General features: G+C 45.4%; 2 protein-coding genes across 2 annotated transcripts; both read left to right on the plus strand.

Moving 5' to 3' along the window:
- Positions 1-3,531: 3,531 nt before the first annotated feature.
- ntan1 (N-terminal asparagine amidase) lies at positions 3,532-11,947 on the plus strand. Its single transcript, XM_063195916.1, has 10 exons — positions 3,532-3,739; positions 3,944-4,046; positions 4,159-4,224; positions 4,335-4,443; positions 4,787-4,860; positions 5,234-5,287; positions 5,616-5,669; positions 7,326-7,423; positions 9,115-9,228; positions 11,061-11,947. The coding sequence occupies exons 1-10, from the start codon at positions 3,659-3,661 to the stop codon at positions 11,256-11,258; spliced, it is 951 nt and encodes a 316-aa protein (XP_063051986.1). The 5' UTR covers positions 3,532-3,658; the 3' UTR covers positions 11,259-11,947.
- A 774-nt stretch (positions 11,948-12,721) lies between these two features.
- Positions 12,722-19,049, plus strand: LOC134446539 (uncharacterized protein DDB_G0271670-like). The gene is made up of 3 exons (XM_063195906.1): positions 12,722-13,561; positions 15,306-15,526; positions 15,980-19,049. The coding sequence occupies exons 1-3, from the start codon at positions 13,458-13,460 to the stop codon at positions 17,035-17,037; spliced, it is 1,383 nt and encodes a 460-aa protein (XP_063051976.1). The 5' UTR covers positions 12,722-13,457; the 3' UTR covers positions 17,038-19,049.
- The last annotated feature ends 403 nt before the right edge of the window (positions 19,050-19,452 follow it).

Below are 19,452 nucleotides of genomic sequence, written 5' to 3' on the forward strand. Positions count from 1 at the left end.
CCAAAACATGCAATGAGTAGAGTAATACAGTAATAACATGATACCGCTGGACTTAAGGACCAGTCTGATAGCCCTGCACTATCGAAACGGTATGATGTTTACTGACGTCCCACGCCACACACACTCTGCTAGTTGGCCTCCATTACACTCACCCCCCTAAACTAGCCAGGCTGCGCCCTCCTAGTGACGCAACACCTTCGGCGGCGCTGCTTCTACGATTGTACGAATCTCGATTGCAAGTCTATGATAATCAGGCAACCCCTAAACCACACTCCTCCCATCCCGGGTCAACGGCACCAGTGTAACCGAGGTATTCCCGCGCAGTCCGTCCCCCTCCGGGTCGCGAACTTGCCACCTCCTAGTTGACACATCTGTTCAGGTACGAGTCCACAAGTCCACGAAGCCATGGGGTTGAACCAGGAATTTTGTTGTTGTTGTTGTTGTTGTTGTTGTTGTTGTTGTCGACATGTTGTCGACATTTTTTCGTTTTGCCAGCAAGTTTAAAAGAGAACCTCACATAAAAAATTAAAGGTTTATGTTGCTTGACAGAATAAACTGTCATTAAAATCAAAATATTCACACAGAAAATAGTGGTTGCACCAATTGTAACAGGTTTGTGTCAATTGGTGTAACCGACATTTTCCATAAATATATGGAATACATGAAGATGGCAGAACGTCGAAACGTGTCTGTGTAATAATAAAGAACCTATGCATGGTGCAACCTTTTCTCATTTTTCAGTTTTATAAAATTTTGGTCAGTGCTCTCAAAAGAAGATACACTTGTATGTTAGGGATGGCACAAACCGCACCGAAAACCGAAACCGTACAATTCACACCCATACCGAACCGAACCGTGCAATCCATGGCAAACCGCAATTCATGTACTGCTCAGAAAAATATGTAAAACAGATTCTAGGAGTATCTTATCCAGTCTTTCTGATTAAAACATTAGCGTATGAGATCAATCAGAGGATAACACAATTAAAATCTCACCATTTTCACATTATAAGCCTATACAAACCCTATGTAGGATATTTAGTGATGAGTCTGATTCTATTAGCCAATTTACAGAGGGCATTTAGAACGCTCAGACAGCGCACATCAGCTGATGACAGTTTAAGTGCAAGCGCAGGTTAAGATTCCCAGTGCACCATTTATCATGAACTAAAAAGAAAAAAAGAACCGTAGAGAACCGAAAACCGTGACCTTGACACCGTGATATGAACCGAACCGTGAATTTTTTGAACCGTACCACCCCTATTGTAAGGTGAAGTCTGTTACAGCCTTTATGAACTATTATGTTTTATAGGAAATATCTTTGTGGCCCAGCGGTATCATACTGTGTCTCCCATTGCCGGGCCGTTGTAGTTGACGAGGTCGCACGTTCGATCCCCGAGGGGGGTGAACAGGTGCAAGATGACCTCCGTCACATGTGCTTGATAAGATGTACCACGGTAATGGTATGTTTACAGATGCCAATTTCTAATTGTCCAAAAAGGAAATGGGGTGCCCGGCCCGCCTAGGGCAGTGTTTCCCAACCAGGGGTACGTGTACCACTAGGGGTATGCAAACACACCTCAGGGGGTACGCGGAAAAATGTGATAATGACAATTGAATGGAGTATAGTCATACTGGGATAAAGGAATATACATAGAGAGCATGGGATAGGGGGTTCTCATGGTACAACAAAAAGGCTTAGGGAGTACGCGAGTAAAAAAAGGTTGGGAAACACTGGCCTAGGGCACCAAATTGACTAGAGCTGGCCTGGTCACTCACCCCCACCACCATCTGCACAGGAGATTCACTGCGCTGGTCACACTCGTCTTGGAACATCAGGTTGGTTGACATTAACCTTGAGTTTCATCTCCTCTGCCACAATAGCATGTCCTACCACCGGCGGGGGGGAAAGGAACACAAGACAAGCAGAACTATCAAGAGCAAAAATCGAAAGATCCTTTTTAAAAATTATTCATTTATGATGCTCATATGATGTGATATGATCATATGATGCTGCATAACATTAAAATTATGTGGCCGGATAAAACGGCTTCAAGGGCCGCAAATGGCCCTCGGGACTAGAGATGTACGGGATCCAAGATCCGGTTCCGGATCCGGCAGGATAATAGGGTTTTTCACAGGATCCGGATCCGGCAGGATAATAGGGTTTTTCACAGGATCCGGATCCGGCAGGATCTTAAGCAGTGGATCCGGTATCCGGCAGTTACCTAAAAATCAGGATCTGGTGCATCTCTAGCCTAGGTTTTTCAATCAGTCTTTCACAACCCCAATTGCTGCGTGGAGTGAAAGAACTTTGGGAGTGGCCAGTGCAGGCAGTGTGGCAGTAAGCCAATGAGTCTAAAAAATAGTTTGAGCCAACGTAATAAAAAGGGCCCACGTGTGTGAGTAGGCTATGTGTTTCAACCCTTTCGTAGGATCCGGTATCCGGTTCCGGATCCGGCAGGATCTTAAGCAGTGGATCCGCTATCCGGCAGGATGATCAGGATCCGGTGCATCTCTACTCGAGACATAGGTTCCCCACACCTGGCCTAAAGGTTAGGGAGGTGGTCTTATATTCAGAGGGGGTTGCAGGTTTAAACTGCACCCAGGCCCAGTTTAAGAACATGTTTGGATATATCCTTTAATGTTTAGAGGTAGGGTGCTAACATCCACAAGTAGTTGTCCAGGTGCCAGACAAAAGGTAGTGGGTAGTGTGATGAAGCGCTGCACACTGTGTATTAACTCTAAAAATACTTTATTTCATTTTAACATAAGGCAACGTTGCGATCCAACAGAGGGATCTTCCTCTCCACTATATCCTTTAATGGCCATTGTAAAGCCAATTGAGAGAGACAAAAACCAAATAATGGAGACAGCAACAAACGTCAAAAAAGGTGAGGGGGGCTCTACAACTTTGAAAACAACTCAGAAAAGGGACAAGTCAACAACTCAAAACAGTGCACTAGTCCATTAACAAACCAGTTAGTTACAACTAGCATATTCAGGCCTACACTATAGGAGAAGTCTATGTCATGCTTTAAAAAGCAGGGGCATGGAAGATCAGTAGAAATGTTAAACTACTAGACTAGAATATTTAAAGTGCGCACAAGACAGAGCACTTTGAATGGACCTTCGATTTAACTAGATCTAAACCAGTGTTTCTCAAACTTTTTCAGACCGAGGACCACTTTGTCCCCCCAAAATATGTTCAGGGACCACCTGACCTGTCAACTGAATTGACAGTTGACACTGCTGATTTCGATGCAGATCACTTACTTTTTATCCATATTCACAACCCTGTCTTATTGTAGTGAAATGCTATGTTTAGCTTTGTAATAATGTTACAAAATAGCTTATTCCTAGCTTGTCTTGGTCAAATAGAAATCCCCTCGCGGACCACCTGAGCTCTGTCGCGGACCACTAGTGGTCCCCGGACCACACTTTTAGAATCACTGTTCTAAACCAATGAGAACGCACGTGATGGCACGCAGCAAGTCGGCGACGTGGGCGCGCACGGCGCTGCACCCAGGAAGTGGCCATGAGTAGCTGGGACTGGGATGGTAGTTTGATCACTAGCTAGTTTGTAGCCCGTTTAACTTAGTTAAACACGGTGAAGTGATAAAATGTCATGATCCGATTTAGACACCACGCGCGAAGAGATGCCACTATTCCTTCAAAATCGGCAGATTGATCGAGTGAGCACAACGGCAGAGTTATTCGGCAAGCATTCACACTTGCAGGTAATGGATCCAGGTCTACATACGATTAGCTCGCTAACAGTTATATAGCCTCAATGGCACAGTGGTTCAAAGTTCTGCACTTTTGGTTAAATTATTCTGGTTGTTTCGAAGTGTATGTGTTCGTATACATCACCAGTAGACATTACCTGAGGAAATTGTATTTTTTTGTCATCTGTACGCTGAACGCTGTTTTGTCCTCTGTAGGAAAACGCTCGTGTGTTTCGTAGCAAAACACCGACCACTGTCGACCCGAAATGTCTGCTGTATGTACAGCAACGCGAGTATGCAGCCACAACCCCTTCAGACAGTGAGTTATTTTACTCTGTCCCCATGATCTGGTGCTGTGGCCATCAGTGGTTGTACCCTTGCCTATTCTTTCAGATAATCAATGACCAGTGTGTTTGTGTGTTTGTTTACAGAATCTGTCACGGTCATCGGGTCTGCGGATGCCACAACCTGTCACTTAGTTGTGTTGCGACACACAGGTAAGAAATGACAGGTGTATTGTTTATGATTGTACATGACGTTACGAAATGGGCATGTGTCATAAACTGTCACGGAACTGTGGTGGCGTTGTTTGCTTTTATCCTTCCAGGAAGTGGAGCGACCTGCCTTGCTCATTGTGATGGTTCAAGGACGTGGTCGGAGGTGTCCCTTATAACAAAGGCTGTCGCCTCTTTAACCGGTGCTGTAAAGGATGGCAGGTATTATGTCGTGGTTTTACTTTTTTCGTCAACTTAGCTGAATGATGGTGGCAGTTTGAAGTGTTAACAGTTCTACAGTAGTGACTACAGTGCTGCTACACCAACCCAGAATAACCATAGAGAACAAAGGAGAACATACCCAGTGACTCTGGAAATAACATTCCAGTGCAGCGACGGGAGCAGGCATTGAAACAATATAAAAAGAAAGCAGTTCAGTCCAAATAAAAGACACCTGTGCTGCATTAGCTCTCTTTTTTAACAGTTTTATACCACACAATAATAGCAACATGGCATCCAATTCAATATGTGTCATCCATGATATTGTGTGATTTCTCTGTGGCAGATTTGAGCTTCACCTTGTTGGAGGATTTGATGACGAATCCCAGACTTCCCACACTCTCAGCCTTAATCTTCTGGGTATGCCCTTTTATATTAGTTGTCCTGTTCAGTTTCAGAATTCGAGGTCGAGAATTCGAGGTGACCTCTATCCACACTGAGTGTTCCAGTGTATGTTGTTGACTTGTGAACCTTTTGTTAAAGGGACACTGTGTGAGATTTTTAGTTGTTTATTTCCAGAATTCATGCTTCCCATTAATTAATGTTACCTTTTTCATGAATATTTACCACCACCATAAAATTCTAAGTATTCATTATGACTGGAAAAATTATATATATTAGTTGTCCTGTTCAGTTTCAAAATTCGAGGTTGGATTGACCTCTATCCGCACTGAGTGTTACAGTGTATCTTGTTGACTTGTGAACCTTTTGTGATTTTTTCTTCTGATCCTAGTGGCCTTTCACGAACAAGATGAGGAGATCCATCTAGAGACATGTTGCATTACAGGTCAGACCTCTTCTCTTCTCTTCTCACACCAGTGGCCCACACACTCACACTCACTTTTCATCCACGGAATTACAGGCATTTCATTAGTTCACTATCTGACATTTCGGACTAAGCATGTATGCGTACATGTTCGTTGTCGCTGGAGAACGGACTTCTCGTGATCGTGCCGCTCTCGACATTCATCCACTGAATTACAGCCATTTGTGTCAACTTAAATCAAACTTTAACTCAAACTTAATTTTGCGTATGAGTTCTCTAAGCACTGATGCTCATCGTTTCTTGTTGTTGTTGTAAGGTTGTAACAAGTTTCTCTCTAAATCCTGTACAGAGTTGAACGACGAGCTTGTGGGTGGTGTGCATCGTCCAGTGGTGTATGGAATAGGTATGTATGTCTAAATAATTTAGTAATAATAGGGCAGTCATGGGTAAGCGGTTAGGGTGTCAGACTTGTATCCAGAAGGTTGCCGATTCGACTCCTGACCCACCAGGTTGGTAGGGGGGGGTAATTAAGCAGTGCTCTCCCCCATCCTCCTCCATGACTGAGCTATCATTCTGGACCTTTTGCTCAGCGGTATTGTGCTGTGCCTCCCGTGCCCAAACTGGAGTGTTGACTGCTGGGTGGGGGGGGTGGGGGGGGGGGGTTGCGGTGTTGACTGCTAGGTAGCGGGGGGGGGGGTTGCAGTGTTGACTGGTAGGTAGCGGGCGGGGTTGCGGTGTTGACTGGTAGGTAGCGGGCGGGGTTGCGGTGTTGACTGGTAGGTAGCAGGGGGGGGGGGTTGCGGTGTTGACTGGTAGGTAGCGGGCGGGGTTGCGGTGTTGACTGGTAGGTAGCGGGGGGGGTTGCGGTGTTGACTGGTAGGTAGCGGGGGGGGGGTTGCGGTGTTGACTGGTAGGTAGCGGGGGGAGGGGGTTGCGGTGTTGACTGGTAGGTAGCGGGGGGGGTTGCGGTGTTGACTGGTAGGTAGCGGGGGGAGGGGGTTGCGGTGTTGACTGGTAGGTAGCGGGGGGAGGGGGTTGCGGTGTTGACTGGTAGGTAGCGGGGGAGGGGGTTGCGGTGTTGACTGGTAGGTAGCGGGGGGGGGGTGCGGTGTTGACTGGTAGGTGGCGGGGGGGGGGGTTGCGGTGTTGACTGGTAGGTAGCGGGTTCGAGCCCACAGTGGTGAACTAGCGCAGGATCACCTCAGTTACACTTGCTGCCAAGCAAGGGCAGCCGTGGCCTAGTGGTTAGAGAGCTGGTCTTTCAATCTAGGGGTTGCTAGTTCGAATCCCCCCTGACCTCTCCCTACATCTCCATCCATGGCTGAAGTGCCCTTGAGCAAGGCGCCTAACCCCACATTGCTCCAGGGACTGTAACCAATACCCTGAAAAATAATAGTTGGAAGTCGCTTTGAATAAATGAAAGCGTCAGTTAGGTGCAATGTAATGTAATGTAATGCTGCAAATGTTCATAAGACTGCGCAATAACAGCGTCTTGTTTACTGTTTACCGGCTACTTTGCATGAGTGTTTTTAGCTCTCTGCTTGTGAGGGAGATTACAGCAACACTGTTGGTGCTGCTCCAAAGTCCAAGGTGTAAAACCGTAGATGTAAACAATCGGTTATTAGTATTTATCCCTGTAATCTAGGCAATTGTGGAAATTCACACACTGTAGCGCTGCTTTGGAAATGTATTCAGGTCATACAGCGTTTTCGACCCAACAGGGTCTTCATCAGGCATGTGATTGTGGGTAGGAGGTGTCATTTTAAATAGTCTCTGTGCTCACCGGAACAATTTAAAATGCCATCTCCTACCCACAATCACTGTCAGATATGCCTTTTGTCCTGCACCTGGCCTCAGAGAGGTGGAATGTGCATACCCTTACTCTTTTGAAGAATTGTGGAAATTCAGAATACTGACTAAGGAGGTTTAATTTTTTTAAATTATATGTTGGAATCCAGAATCATGCAATAAACAAATAAATGCATAATATTACGGGTATGTTATATTTAACCATCTATCTGCGTATGTTTTGTGTCATCCCTTTCCTTTCCGTCTGCAGGTGTAAATGTGAAGACGGGTGAGGTGTTCCCGGCCTCCTTTCCAACCCGAGGGCCTGCGGAGGAGCTGCGGTCAGCACGCACCTTCACAGGGGGACAGGTAAACAAGGACAGTTGGCGCTAACACTTAAAGGGGCTCACATCTTGTGGTGGCAAAACATAATTGATTGATTGAAGAACTCTGAGAGGCAGAGCCGTGGGAACTCGTCTGTGACAGGGGGTGCAGGGGTGCAGGGGGTGCAGGCATTTTTTGCACGGGGGCTTTTGGGGTCCTCCCCCAAGAAAATGTGTGTCTTCGATGCAATTTCCTGCATTTTAATGCATTTTAATGCATTTTAATCAGTGTCCGAATGACGGACGTCTGGCTACCCTATGGGGGCTGAAAATGGTCAGAAAAGTTATTGTGCTTGTAACCCATTGCACCGCTAGTTCCCACAGCAGGGGGTGCGGCCGCACCCCCTGCACCCCTACTTCCCACGGCTATGCTGAGAGGAAAACCTAAAATCCACCCTTGTCATTGGCTTCTTAAAGGGACACTGTGCAGGAAATGGTCAAAAAAGGAACTGCAACTATGCTGCTCATTGAAACGGGGCTGTCTATTGCCAAATTTGATCTTTACATGAAAGTTTACTAAGTAATAAGCAAATATTTTCTAGTGTGGTCCAAGTACAGTCATTTTTGCAGCTAAAAATGGCTGTTGGAAATTCAAAATGGCGGACCATGGAGAAGATCCCCCTTTTCATGTATGAAAAGTGCATTTTTTTCCAATCATAATGAATACTTAGAATTTGATGGTGGTGGTAAGTATTCATGAAAAACAGTCTCACCGCTGCTGGCATTCTGTGATGAAAAACAGTCTCACCGCCAGTTTTTTTGAACAGCAGTTTTTTCATTACGGTGTAGATTTTGAGACGGGCATGCCACGGGCACCACGCAAATGACGTTATCCTACCTAGTGCCTCTTTAATTTGACGCCAGCGTCATAGGTATGACGTGACCATGTCATAAAAGTGTTGTAACGAAGTGATGGACGTGGATGGACATTTCCATTGTTGTCATTAAGTGACGTTGGCTTATGGTAGACAGCCCTAACAATGTCAACTTTTCATGACAATTAAATTGAAACAGCTGGGGACAATACAAACGTCTGAAAACACTAATGTTAAACGAACTCGGAGTACACCGGAGTGCTGCGAGTTTGTGTTTCGGAACCCCGAGTTGAGTACCCGTTCTTTTGCACTTTCCCGAGGCGGAGGTCTGGGTTTCCGACAATCGAGTTCCAAAAGAATGCAGCAATACATCGGTTTATTAAGATCAGGAGCAAGGAGCAAGGGCCCCCTTTGCATTCTTCACCCTTCAAACATTATGCAAAATATGTCAACATGGCGCACCACTGAGATGTGGCATCTTCACTGTATGCAGCTGGGTTGCAATGTCTGTTGAATGTGTGTGTTATTCTTGAAGCCGGACAGATATTCATCTCATTTTCAGCTCTCATTGAGCTGACCATTCAAAATGTTGCTGATGACCTTAGTCGCCATTTGTTTTTTATTTTATTTAAGACACTGACGAAGGCAACAGCCGAAACGTTTGTCTGTTTTCCTGTTGCTATGTAAAAAAATAAAAAAAGAAGAAAAGAAGAACCTGAGTGCGATCCGCCTCTTCATTTGCTGAGTTTATTCAACTTGGAGACGCACCAAACGGAAGAGCGTATCAACAACTAAAAGGGAAAATTGCGTAGAATGAGTGTATTTTCACTGGTGTGATGGCGTGATGTCTCTTTGGTTTCAGATGGCTGAAATCTACAACTCCAGCAAAGAGCAAGTAGAAATCGCCCCATGCAAGTGGTCACCCAACAGGGATATTGCCTTCTGGTTAGCACAGGATGACGACACCATCTTACAGGTAAGATTGGGAAGAAAGTGGGCAGCCGTGGCCTAGTGGTTAGAGAGTGTTGGAGGTTAGAGATTGTGAGCAGCCATGGCCTAGAGAGTTGGTCTTTCAATCTAGGGGTTGCAGGTTCGATCCCCCCTGACTAGGGATGCACCGATACCGATACTGGTATCGGTATCGGCTCCCGATACTGCTCATTATACTCGTACTCGTACTCGTCAAGCACTTGCCGATACCAGCTACGAGTACTACCATTACTCAAAACAATGCAAAATCTTGTCATGTTCTGTGGACTTGAAATCAGCATGGAAAAAAGTGCCACCTCATACATTTACTAACATTTAAATCTACATGGAAATGGACAATAAAAATATCACAGGCGGAAAAAAACAAGGCCATGCATTTATTTTCATTGTATTTTGGTGGTAAAAGGTATCGGTATCGGTACTCGGTATCGGCAAGTACACACATTAATTACTCGTACTTGTATCGGTTTTCAAAAAAGTGGTATCGGTGCACCCCTACCCCTGACCTCCCCCTACATCTCCATCCATGGCTGAAGTGCCCTTGAGCAAGGCACCTAAGGGACTGTAACCAATACCCTGATAAGTAGTAGTTGTAAGACGCTTTGAATGAATAAATGAAAGCGTCAGCTAAGTGCAATGTAATGTAATGTAATGGAGAAGAAAGGGTGAAAGGTTACACCAATACCCATGGGATTAAGGAACATTAGTTAACATGTATTTGTGGATATTCTTTACAGTCCAGCGGTGCAATGCTATTCTATGTTGTTGTTTGAGAAACGCACCTCGGGTCATGTTTGTCAAAATAGTTAAATTGGGAACTGTACGATTTGGTTGCATGATGTGGCTGTGACTATACATAAATGATCTGCCTATGCAACGAAATTCTCTTTTCTGATTGGCTGATGGGGTGGCCATTAATCCCTGAGAATCGGTCAGGCGTCAAGCGTGCAACGCGCATAGAACCTTCACTTGGAATGGCGACGGTATCTAAATAAACCATGCACGTTGTCTACGGAAAATGAAATAATCACAACGTCAGAATTCCAAATGAAGATTCTAAACGCATTTTAAGTTAGACGCCCACATAGTGAGGTGCACTATCTTGCTCTCAAGATTCTGGTGCAGTTCACATGGTTCCTACAACTTTACAGACAGTAAGAAAGTAAAAAAAAGTACCCTACCGTAACGGCAGATAAGCAGGATAACGCCCTTAGAGGTCGACCAGTTATACGAGGTTAATGGCTTGGCGGAGGCTGCACACGTGGCCAGAGTTCGGAGCCGCCGCCTCGCCATTAACCCCGTATAGCCGGTCACCTCGTCGGCCGTTATCCCTTACTTGGGTGACTTTTTCCTCAAAACTACACTTCCTAGTGTACGGCATGCATATGAGCATATGAGACACACAACGTATGTTCACTGCGGTTCCCCTCACAAACGCTGCGTACATTCATTGTGTGGTCTTCTGTATTTACGTGTGCTTGTTTTTTTTCTCTTTCTCTCTTCCTTTTCTTTTCCTACCTATTTTATATTTTATTGTTTTCTATGTATACTATCATGTGTGTCTGCCTATTGGACCTAGAGCCTGTAATAAAGTTTATATATATTTGTGTCGGCCGTTATCCCTTACTTGGGTGACTTTTCCCCAAAACTACACTTTCTAGTGTACGGCATGCATATGAGCATACGAGGCACACTATGCTCACTGCAGTTCCCCTCACAAACGCTGCCTGCGTACATTCATTGGTGTGATCTTTTGTGTTTGTGTGTCACCGCCAGTACCTGTAATAAAGTTTATATGTGTTTGTGTGTCACCGCCAGTACCTGTCGACGTCCCCGATGGCGGAGCCGCCACACTTTGTGCAGCACATCAAGTCCACCATCCAGTTCCTCCTCGACCACCCGACCGCCGACGGCTGCTTCCCCGGCTCGCAGCCCCAGATCTTCAAACGCATGCCGCAGGGCGAGTGGGATCTCGTCTCTCCTTCTCCAGCCTCTCCCCCTTCTCCGCAGGAGTAAAGGGGGTGTGCGGTGCGGCGCGGCACGGCAGGCTCTTTCGAGGAACCGTGGAACTCGGATCTTTTCCTTAAGTACAAAAAAAAACAAATCACTGTGACCTTCTTCCCCTACATGCCTCGGTGGGAACTTTTGGAGATGGAGGGCCAATGATGTTAGCAACAGGCAACACGCACGCAGGGGTCTAATGGACATGTGAAGACATCAGCTGACTCTGCTCTGAATGAACACAGCCAGCATGTTCTTTTTGACAACAATATGTCAAGAAAGTCACTTTACTGAAAATCGTCTGAACAACAACAACAACAACAACAACAACAACCATGGAATGTCCATGAGAGAACCTCTATCTCAACTTCCTGTTTTGAAATGGTGACGGGGAAAAAAACTAAATGATCTTAAGAATGTGGATAAGCGGACTTTCGTAGAAAACAAACAACATCTAAACAATAGAGGTGTTATAAATAGTCTTTTGCTTTCACCCAAGCCCTCAATAATAATGTTCAGTTTTTTGGGGCTTTTGTTAAAATGTTTCACCTACGTGGGCCTTATGACCGACCAGCAGCACCATTCTAAATGGACGTGTGTTGTGTTGACTACATTATGCTACTCCTCCAAGCCTGAACATTTGAGCTTTTTTTTAAATGTCAAATCATTAGGTAAACCAGATTCCAAATAAACAAACCTCTACATTAATGACCCTTTGATGAGTTCATAAACTACACAAGTAGAGGATAAGATTATTTCTGAGAACAAAATGATTTTGAGAAGAACATTTGAGTCTTGATTAGATCAGATTATCACAGCTGTATAGAGGATAAGTGTGTATGAGTTCTTTATAATGATTCTCTCCTCACAGTGTGTTGCCTCAGAGTCGGTGTTCTTGCATGGTTAAAAAGCTCAAATTCTTCAGGTGATTTCACACGTCACGTACACACACACACACACACACACACACACACACACACACACACACACACACACACACACACACACACACACACACACACACACACACACACACACACACACACACACACACAATAAAGAGTAGCTTACCCATACAGGAATTTCAGTTACTGGTAATCAAAAATATCCATATGACAAAGTCTTCATTAACTACTAAACTGTTTCAGGAGCATCAATCAATTACATGTCTGGTAAATTAAAAAAAAAACTGATATGATGTGTGTTGTTGTTTTCATTTTATTATTATTATTTATTTATTTTACATAATTTGCTATGAATAACTTATTACACATAGGCTTTTACATAAGTTTGCATATCTATTTTAGGGTAGGGTATGGGCTGACTGTTGCCCCCATGTGGCAACATGACGTATATCCCCATCGACCCATAGAGATGCTTAAATGATCTGGGAATGGTGTTTCGACAATGAATGTACATATGCACAACTCATTGTTTTAGTATTCTTTTACCTGACTGCCAGATCCAGCTCCGCAGAGACGAGCTCGTACAGTCTCCCTGGCGGAACTGATCTTTTATTTTGAAGAGAAAAATCTCTGCAGTCGCTGGCTTCACGCACGCCAATAGATGATTCGGTATTACTTCCTGTCCGGGGTTATGTTATGGGATTTTGTCAATGTTCTGCTGCCCATGGAATTCAGCTGTTTAACTAGCTGGTAACTTCTGAACTTCAAGATGTTTATGTCGGAATGTACCAAGGAGAGTAGAGACAGGAGGGCTTACTGACAGCTTAATGCGAAAAGATGGCGAGGAGAGAAGGCCTACGGAAATTGTATTCTTCTATGGTCAGTGTTGGAAGCATCAGGGAAGCATGCAATGCCACTTTCGCGAGGGTCGGAATGTGGAACAGGTCATAGGACAGCGTGAATGTTTGTCAGCTGTCCTTAATTACCCCCAGCAATTACTGCTGACCAACAGCTGCAGTTAATTTGGCCACAAATGATCCATCATGGTGTCGCCCCCACTGACCATGCGCAAGGGAGTACAGAAATTGTATCCATCGCACCCACTGACCAATGACCATGCACAAGGGAGTTAATTTTCCATCCACTCGTGTCCTCCGGTAACGCCCCCGTACAACACCGTGGCCATTCAATGCATTCCCCCCCCGACAGATTGTTCTTCGGTGTCGAGTTTCTTTGATAATAACCAAGACCTTCCGCTCATCGCTGCGAGACTGCAACAACAACAACCAATGCATGATCAACAACAGCCATGCCAGTCCAATGCTCTGCTCCACACTGCAAGCACTCTTCCCGTGGGTCAAAAGATAGGCCTACCAAATGGTCATTTTTCAGGTTCCCAATCAATACGGAGAGGTAGAGTATGTTTTTCCCCATCTTTGGTGTATTGACGTGAAAATACAAACCAAATAGACCTACAGCACTATTATCTTGTGTCTTCTCATCAGACTAACTGCTGTACTAAATATATACTGCGTCGTGTAGTAGGTAGGTGTGTGTGTGAGAGAGAGAGAGAGAGAGAGAGAGAGAGAGAGAGCGAGAGCGCGAGAGAAAGACAGACAGAGATTATGTTAACTGATGTACAACAGACGAATTCTAGTATATTTTTTTTTACCCGATTCTTAATTTTGTCTCCCTGGCGGAACTGACGTTTTGTTTTGTCGCTGGCTTCACGCACGCCGATATCTGGATCCTGTCCGGGGTTATGTCAGAGAGGGTTTATAGAGAAAGGCTATGGTTATGTTATGGATTTTTTTTGCTCATGGACAGCCACGTCATGTTCAAAGTCATTTAAATAACCTTTCTTCGCCATTATGATGCTCGGTTTGAATTGCATCAGATCATCTCAACCATGTCTACATGCAAAAAAGCATTGAGTTGCCACGATGTGATTGGCTGATTGGCTGAATTTGCCTCAATGAGCAGTTACGGACACCTTCTGCCGACTGTAACTGCAAAAAAACATGATTTTTAAATTGTTTCAAGTGAATGGATGACAGCCGAGGCTTTCATGAATTCCCTGTAACAATAAATAAAAAAAGAGTCATGTTCTTTACAGTTACAGTCAGCAGAAGGCATCCATTACACTGAATGACAATGCCATTTTGCACGTCTTTGACCCACAGAGAGAGAGATTATGTTAACTGATGTAAGGCATTTTGCTTTAGTGAAGTGAAAGCCCAACTGGGAAACTCCAACTCCCATTGTCATTCTGACACAGCACTTCACAGCATACAAGTGTTCACTGCACACAATGACATTGCATTTATGCCTGACCCGTGCAAGGGGGCAGTCCCCAATGGCACCCCAAGAGAGGACACCCTCAGTCATGGAGGAGGATGGGGGATAGTTTTCAGTTAATTACTCCCCCACCAACCTGGCGGGTCGGGTGTCGAACTGGCAACCTTTGGGCTACAAGTCTGACGCCCTAACCGCTTATCCATGACTGCCCATATGTGACGGAGGTCATCTTGCACCTGTTCACCCCCCTCGGGGATCGAACGTGCGACCTCGTCAACTACAACGGTTCGGCAATGGGAGACACAGTACGATACCGCTGGGCCAAGAGACTAGTCTCTCGGCCCAACGGCACGAGACTGTATGAGGCTATCGGAGGGAGGTTTACCAACGTTCCACGCCAACTCTGTGCTAGTTAGCCTCTGTTACACTCTCCCCCTTAAACCTCACTCCCATCCGGGTCACGGCACCACTGTGACGGAGGTCATCTTGCACCTGTTCACCCCCCTCGGGGATCGAACGTGCGACCTCGTCAACTACAACGGTTCGGCAATGGGAGACACAGTACGATACCGCTGGGCCAAGAGACTAGTCTCTCGGCCCAACGGCACGAGACTGTATGAGGCTATCGGAGGGAGGTTTACCAACGTTCCACGCCAACTCTGTGCTAGTTAGCCTCCGTTACACATACTCATATTTTGCTATATGTATACTGCAATGTGCAATAATTTGTATTAGGTATTTGTTTATGTCTTATACCTATGTATCTTTGTAAGCTCAAGTCAAACACCTCAATTTCCCTCTGGATTAATAAAAGTACTCTACTCTACTCTACTACCATTTTCCCTGGCTGTACCTGTAGGTCTCAGAAATGGGTGGAAAACTGTCGGAGAACAGACTTACTGGGCAAGCCCTCGCGTGCTCTGTCGCACTCCCACCGCTTGTGTGGAGAACATTTTGAAGATGACCAGTTTATAGGCCGCTCGAAAGCCTGCCTTAAGAGGGACGCAATCCCAACTATATTCCACCACTCCAGAGTACTCCAGAGTCCACAGATGGCCATCGACGCCGATTCAGCGCTAGGTGAACTTCATAAATTGATCAATTGATTACATTCAATATTCACAGTAATGAAATGTTGTGCATATTTTATAGCCTAGTAAACCAGCGCCACTCGCTGGACATCCAATCTCACATTTTGGCTCGTTTATCAGGCTACATTTTTAGTGCATTATATTAATCCAATCTATATATCTATTTGAAATACACAGTGTTGCCAGATTGGATGGTTGCCCGCCCAATTGGGCTACTTGGGACGGCCGTCTGCGGGTAAAAACGGGAAAAATTGGCCATTTGGCGTTTTTTTTAAGCCGTTTTGTGCCCATAGAAACCAATGCAATTTGTTGAAATTGGGCGGAATTTAGCACATTTTGGCGTTTTTTGAGAACATTTTTGGGCGGGTTTTGATTAGACAAATCTGGCAACACTGGAAATACATCATGGCTGAAGCTTTGTGTTTTTGTTTGTCATTTTCAGTTGACCATGACTACTGTCTCCCTGAAGCCCACATGTTCAAAGCCTCGCCCAGCCTGTCTTCGGACTCTGCGCGTTTGGCCATCTGCCATTCTTACTATCTGTCCATCGTTGAAGCGGACAGTGTCACACCCTCCTCCTCCTCCTCCTCCACCTCGACCCACATGACTCCATCCTCTTCAGCATCTGCATTGGTGTCCTCCTCCTCAGCAGCGTGTGTAGTGGCCTCACATGAGGCGTACTGTCCACCCCTCACTGACGCCCACTTGGCTACGGCCTCTTCAGACTCTGCGTGTGTGTCCTCCTCCTCCTCCTCCTCCTCCTCCTCTGCTCGGCCGTGCTCCTCGCCCTCCTCCACAACTTTGGCGCGTGTGGTGGCCAAACGAAACGCTTTCGGACGTCAACAACGCATCGCTGATGCCAGCTTGGTCACAGCGCCCTCCACCAGCACTCTGACTTTAGCCTCCTCATCCTCGGCAGTGTGTGTGGCCGTACCTAGCTCAGCATCTGCCTGTGCGTCCTCCTCCTCCTCCTCCTCCTCCTCCTCCTCCTCACCCTGCTCCACAAGTGCACGTTTGCCCTACACCTCAGTGAGATCAAGGAAATCAGTATACGTGGGCTCACACCATAATTACGGTCTATCCGCCGCCACAGCCTCCTCCTCCTCCTCCTCTCCTCCTCTTCCTCCACCAGTCTCCTCCTCCTATTCATCCTCTGCTGCGGGAGCGGGTGTGGCCTCGCCTGGCTCCTCCTCCTCCTCCTCCTCTACTCCTCTTCCTCCACCAGTCTCCTCCTCCTATTCATTCTCTGCTGCGGGAGCAGGTGTGGCCTCACCTGGCTCCTCCTCCTCCCCTCCTCCTCTTGATGAGGTAGCAGAGATTGTCATCGACTGGGACCCGGCCACTTGGTACTCTCGACATCCGCGATGTACCAAGCCGGACCCTAACAAGCATCTCCGACTGTTGCAGAGGGAGCGAATGAGGACGTTCAGACTGAGATTAAAGGTTGAGAAGTTAGAGAAATGTCTGGCGGAGTTGACAAAAGCCCAGACTTGCACCTAGAGACTGTCGGTGCGTTCCAATAAGCGGACTTCTGTCCTCCCTTGCTCACTTGCCTGCTTGTGACCTCATGATATAATGTCACTGACGCCAGAAAATGAATTCAATATCTTGCAAAAACTCAATTGTAAAGTCATTTTCTCATTTGCAATTGGAATGGTGAATGAAAACAGTCCCTCAAAAGTTGTTGTGGCTATGCTGACAGCTGGGTAACTTAATTGTTTCCTACACCAAGGCGGGGCCAGGAGGTGGGGCGAGACCACAAGCACAAGTGAAGGACAGTAGTGTGTATATTGGAATGCACCCTGTGATTACAGAGGCAGGCAGTGTCCTGGAGAAATGAGTGCTGTCTGTCTTTCTTGCACTGCCCAAGTGCATAACTCCAGCCACTGTGAAGTGAGTAGAGGAAGGTGCCGTCGTGCTGATGGAGCTGGCATCACCACGTCACCAAGGACTTTGAATAGATTGTCGGTGCCTTGAATAGATTGTACCGGCTCCTACTTTGTCTACTATCTGTGGCGTTGATGTGAGGGATTGATGTGAGTTTTTTTTTCTCCCACTGTCTTAAAGTGGTACTGTCCCATTTTTGGAAATAAGCTTATTGTACACCTCTCCTTGCGTTAAATGACTGAGTATTACCTTTCTCCTGTACTTTCAATCGTTCTCCGAGTATGGCAGCTGGCAGCTAACTGGTCTCATAGGACTCAATGTTAACTGCTAACTTGGAGGTAAAATTTGCACTGCCATACTCAGGGAACGGTTGAAAATACAGGAGAAAGATAATACTCAGTCATTTAACTCAAGGAGAGGTGTGAATTTCCAAAAATGGGACAGTAGGCTATCACTAAAGGTACACTGTGCAAGATTTTAGTTGTTTATTTCCAGAATTCATGCTACCCATTCACTAATGTTACCTTTGTCATGAATACTTACCACCTCCATCAAATTCTAAGTATTCATTATGACTGGAAAAATTGCACATTTCATACATGAAAAGGGGGATCTTCTCCATGGTCCGCCATTTTGAATTTCTAAAAATAGCCATTTTTAGCTGCAAAAATGACTGTACTTGGGCCATATTAGAAAATATTAGTTTATTACTTGGTGAACTTTCATGTAAATATCAAATTTGGCAATAGGCAGCCCAGTTTCAATGAGCAGCATAGTTGCAGTACCTTTTTGACCATTTCCTGCACAGTGTCCCTTTAAAACAGTGATTCTCAAAGTGTGGTCCGGGGACCACTAGTGGTCCGCGACAGAGCTCAGGTGGTCCGCAAGGGGATTTCTAATTTTCCAAGATAAGCTAGCAGTAGGCTATATTTGTAACATTTTCATGTTTTCAACACAATAAGACAGGCTTATAATGTGAATAAAAAGTAAGTGATCTGCATAAAAATTAGCAGTGTCAAATTAGCATCCATCAACTGCCAATTCAGATGATAGGTGGTCCCCGATAATTTTTTTGGGGGGGACAAAGTGGGCCTCGGTCTGAAAAAGTTTGAGAAACACTGCTTTAAAACATGGCACAAATGGGACGGCACTGCACTGTTACGCCGGGGACACGGGTTCGATTCCGGCCCGGTTATTTGGCTCTCCTGCTCCCAGATTGTAAGTTACATTTTGGATGTACGGGGGCTTCAACCTACTCCTCCGAGAATCATTCATAATTTATTTATTCATTCTTTTCTTCTTGTTGTAAATGACAGCATCTGCCTTGACAGTGTTTGAGGACTTTATGGATTTTTCCCCTCTCGAACACTTGGGACAGCACTTAAAAACATCAGTATGCTATATTGATGTTTCAGGTACCCAGGTTTCAGAACTACTTGAAGTACAATAAAGAAAGGTATTTTGACATTGTTTAAGCTTTTTTATTTCCATTACTTGCAATGTCCGTAAAACAAACGTCTGTTGGTAGTGGTGAGCCTACTTGAGGCCTATGGAAGATTGTCAATGTTAATGCATGTGTGCATCCTCCTCGTGTATGTGTTTGTATTGAGGGTGTTTGTTCTTGTGTGAGCACCACAACAAAGGCTGAATCCACAGCCACACGGCAGGGAGCGTTTTGTCTGTTACGGCCACACCAGCATATTAATTAACACTAGTTAAGACCAATTGACTGTTGAAACCTCCTGGGCCTGAAGCAGAAATGCCTGAGCTACCTTTTTGGTAGCTGTTCAAGCACATTGAAGTAAACGTTATTTAAAAAAATAATAATAAGGTCAATGTGAAAGTTTGTAATGTCACCAGAGTAAAAAAGTGCAAATGCATGAAATGTTTCACAATGTGTTGATGAGCATTGTGGAAAGAGTTAGGCCTGCGGTATCAGTTTCCCAGCCAGGCTGTATGTGCAGCTCAACATGCTGCGGTATTGTATTCAGGGCTGTGGTTCAGGGGGTAAAGTGTGACTGAGTCACC

The sequence above is a fragment of the Engraulis encrasicolus genome, chromosome 1 (assembly GCF_034702125.1).
Source record: "Engraulis encrasicolus isolate BLACKSEA-1 chromosome 1, IST_EnEncr_1.0, whole genome shotgun sequence".
Lineage (NCBI taxonomy): Eukaryota > Metazoa > Chordata > Actinopteri > Clupeiformes > Engraulidae > Engraulis > Engraulis encrasicolus.

What these genes read in the sequence shown, in the direction of transcription:
- ntan1 (XM_063195916.1), top strand. Translation starts at nt 3,659, where the DNA reads ATGCCACTATTCCTTCAAAATCGGCAGATTGATCGAGTGAGCACAACG. An exon ending in TCTCAGCCTTAATCTTCTGG is followed by an intron (nt 4,861 to 5,233) that starts GTATGCCCTTTT and finishes TTCTGATCCTAG; the next exon opens with TGGCCTTTCACGAACAAGAT. An exon ending in TCCAGTGGTGTATGGAATAG is followed by an intron (nt 5,670 to 7,325) that starts GTATGTATGTCT and finishes TTCCGTCTGCAG; the next exon opens with GTGTAAATGTGAAGACGGGT.
- LOC134446539 (XM_063195906.1), top strand. Translation starts at nt 13,458, where the DNA reads ATGCCAGTCCAATGCTCTGCTCCACACTGCAAGCACTCTTCCCGTGGG. An exon ending in TTCCCAATCAATACGGAGAG is followed by an intron (nt 13,562 to 15,305) that starts GTAGAGTATGTT and finishes CTGTACCTGTAG; the next exon opens with GTCTCAGAAATGGGTGGAAA. An exon ending in CGACGCCGATTCAGCGCTAG is followed by an intron (nt 15,527 to 15,979) that starts GTGAACTTCATA and finishes TGTCATTTTCAG; the next exon opens with TTGACCATGACTACTGTCTC.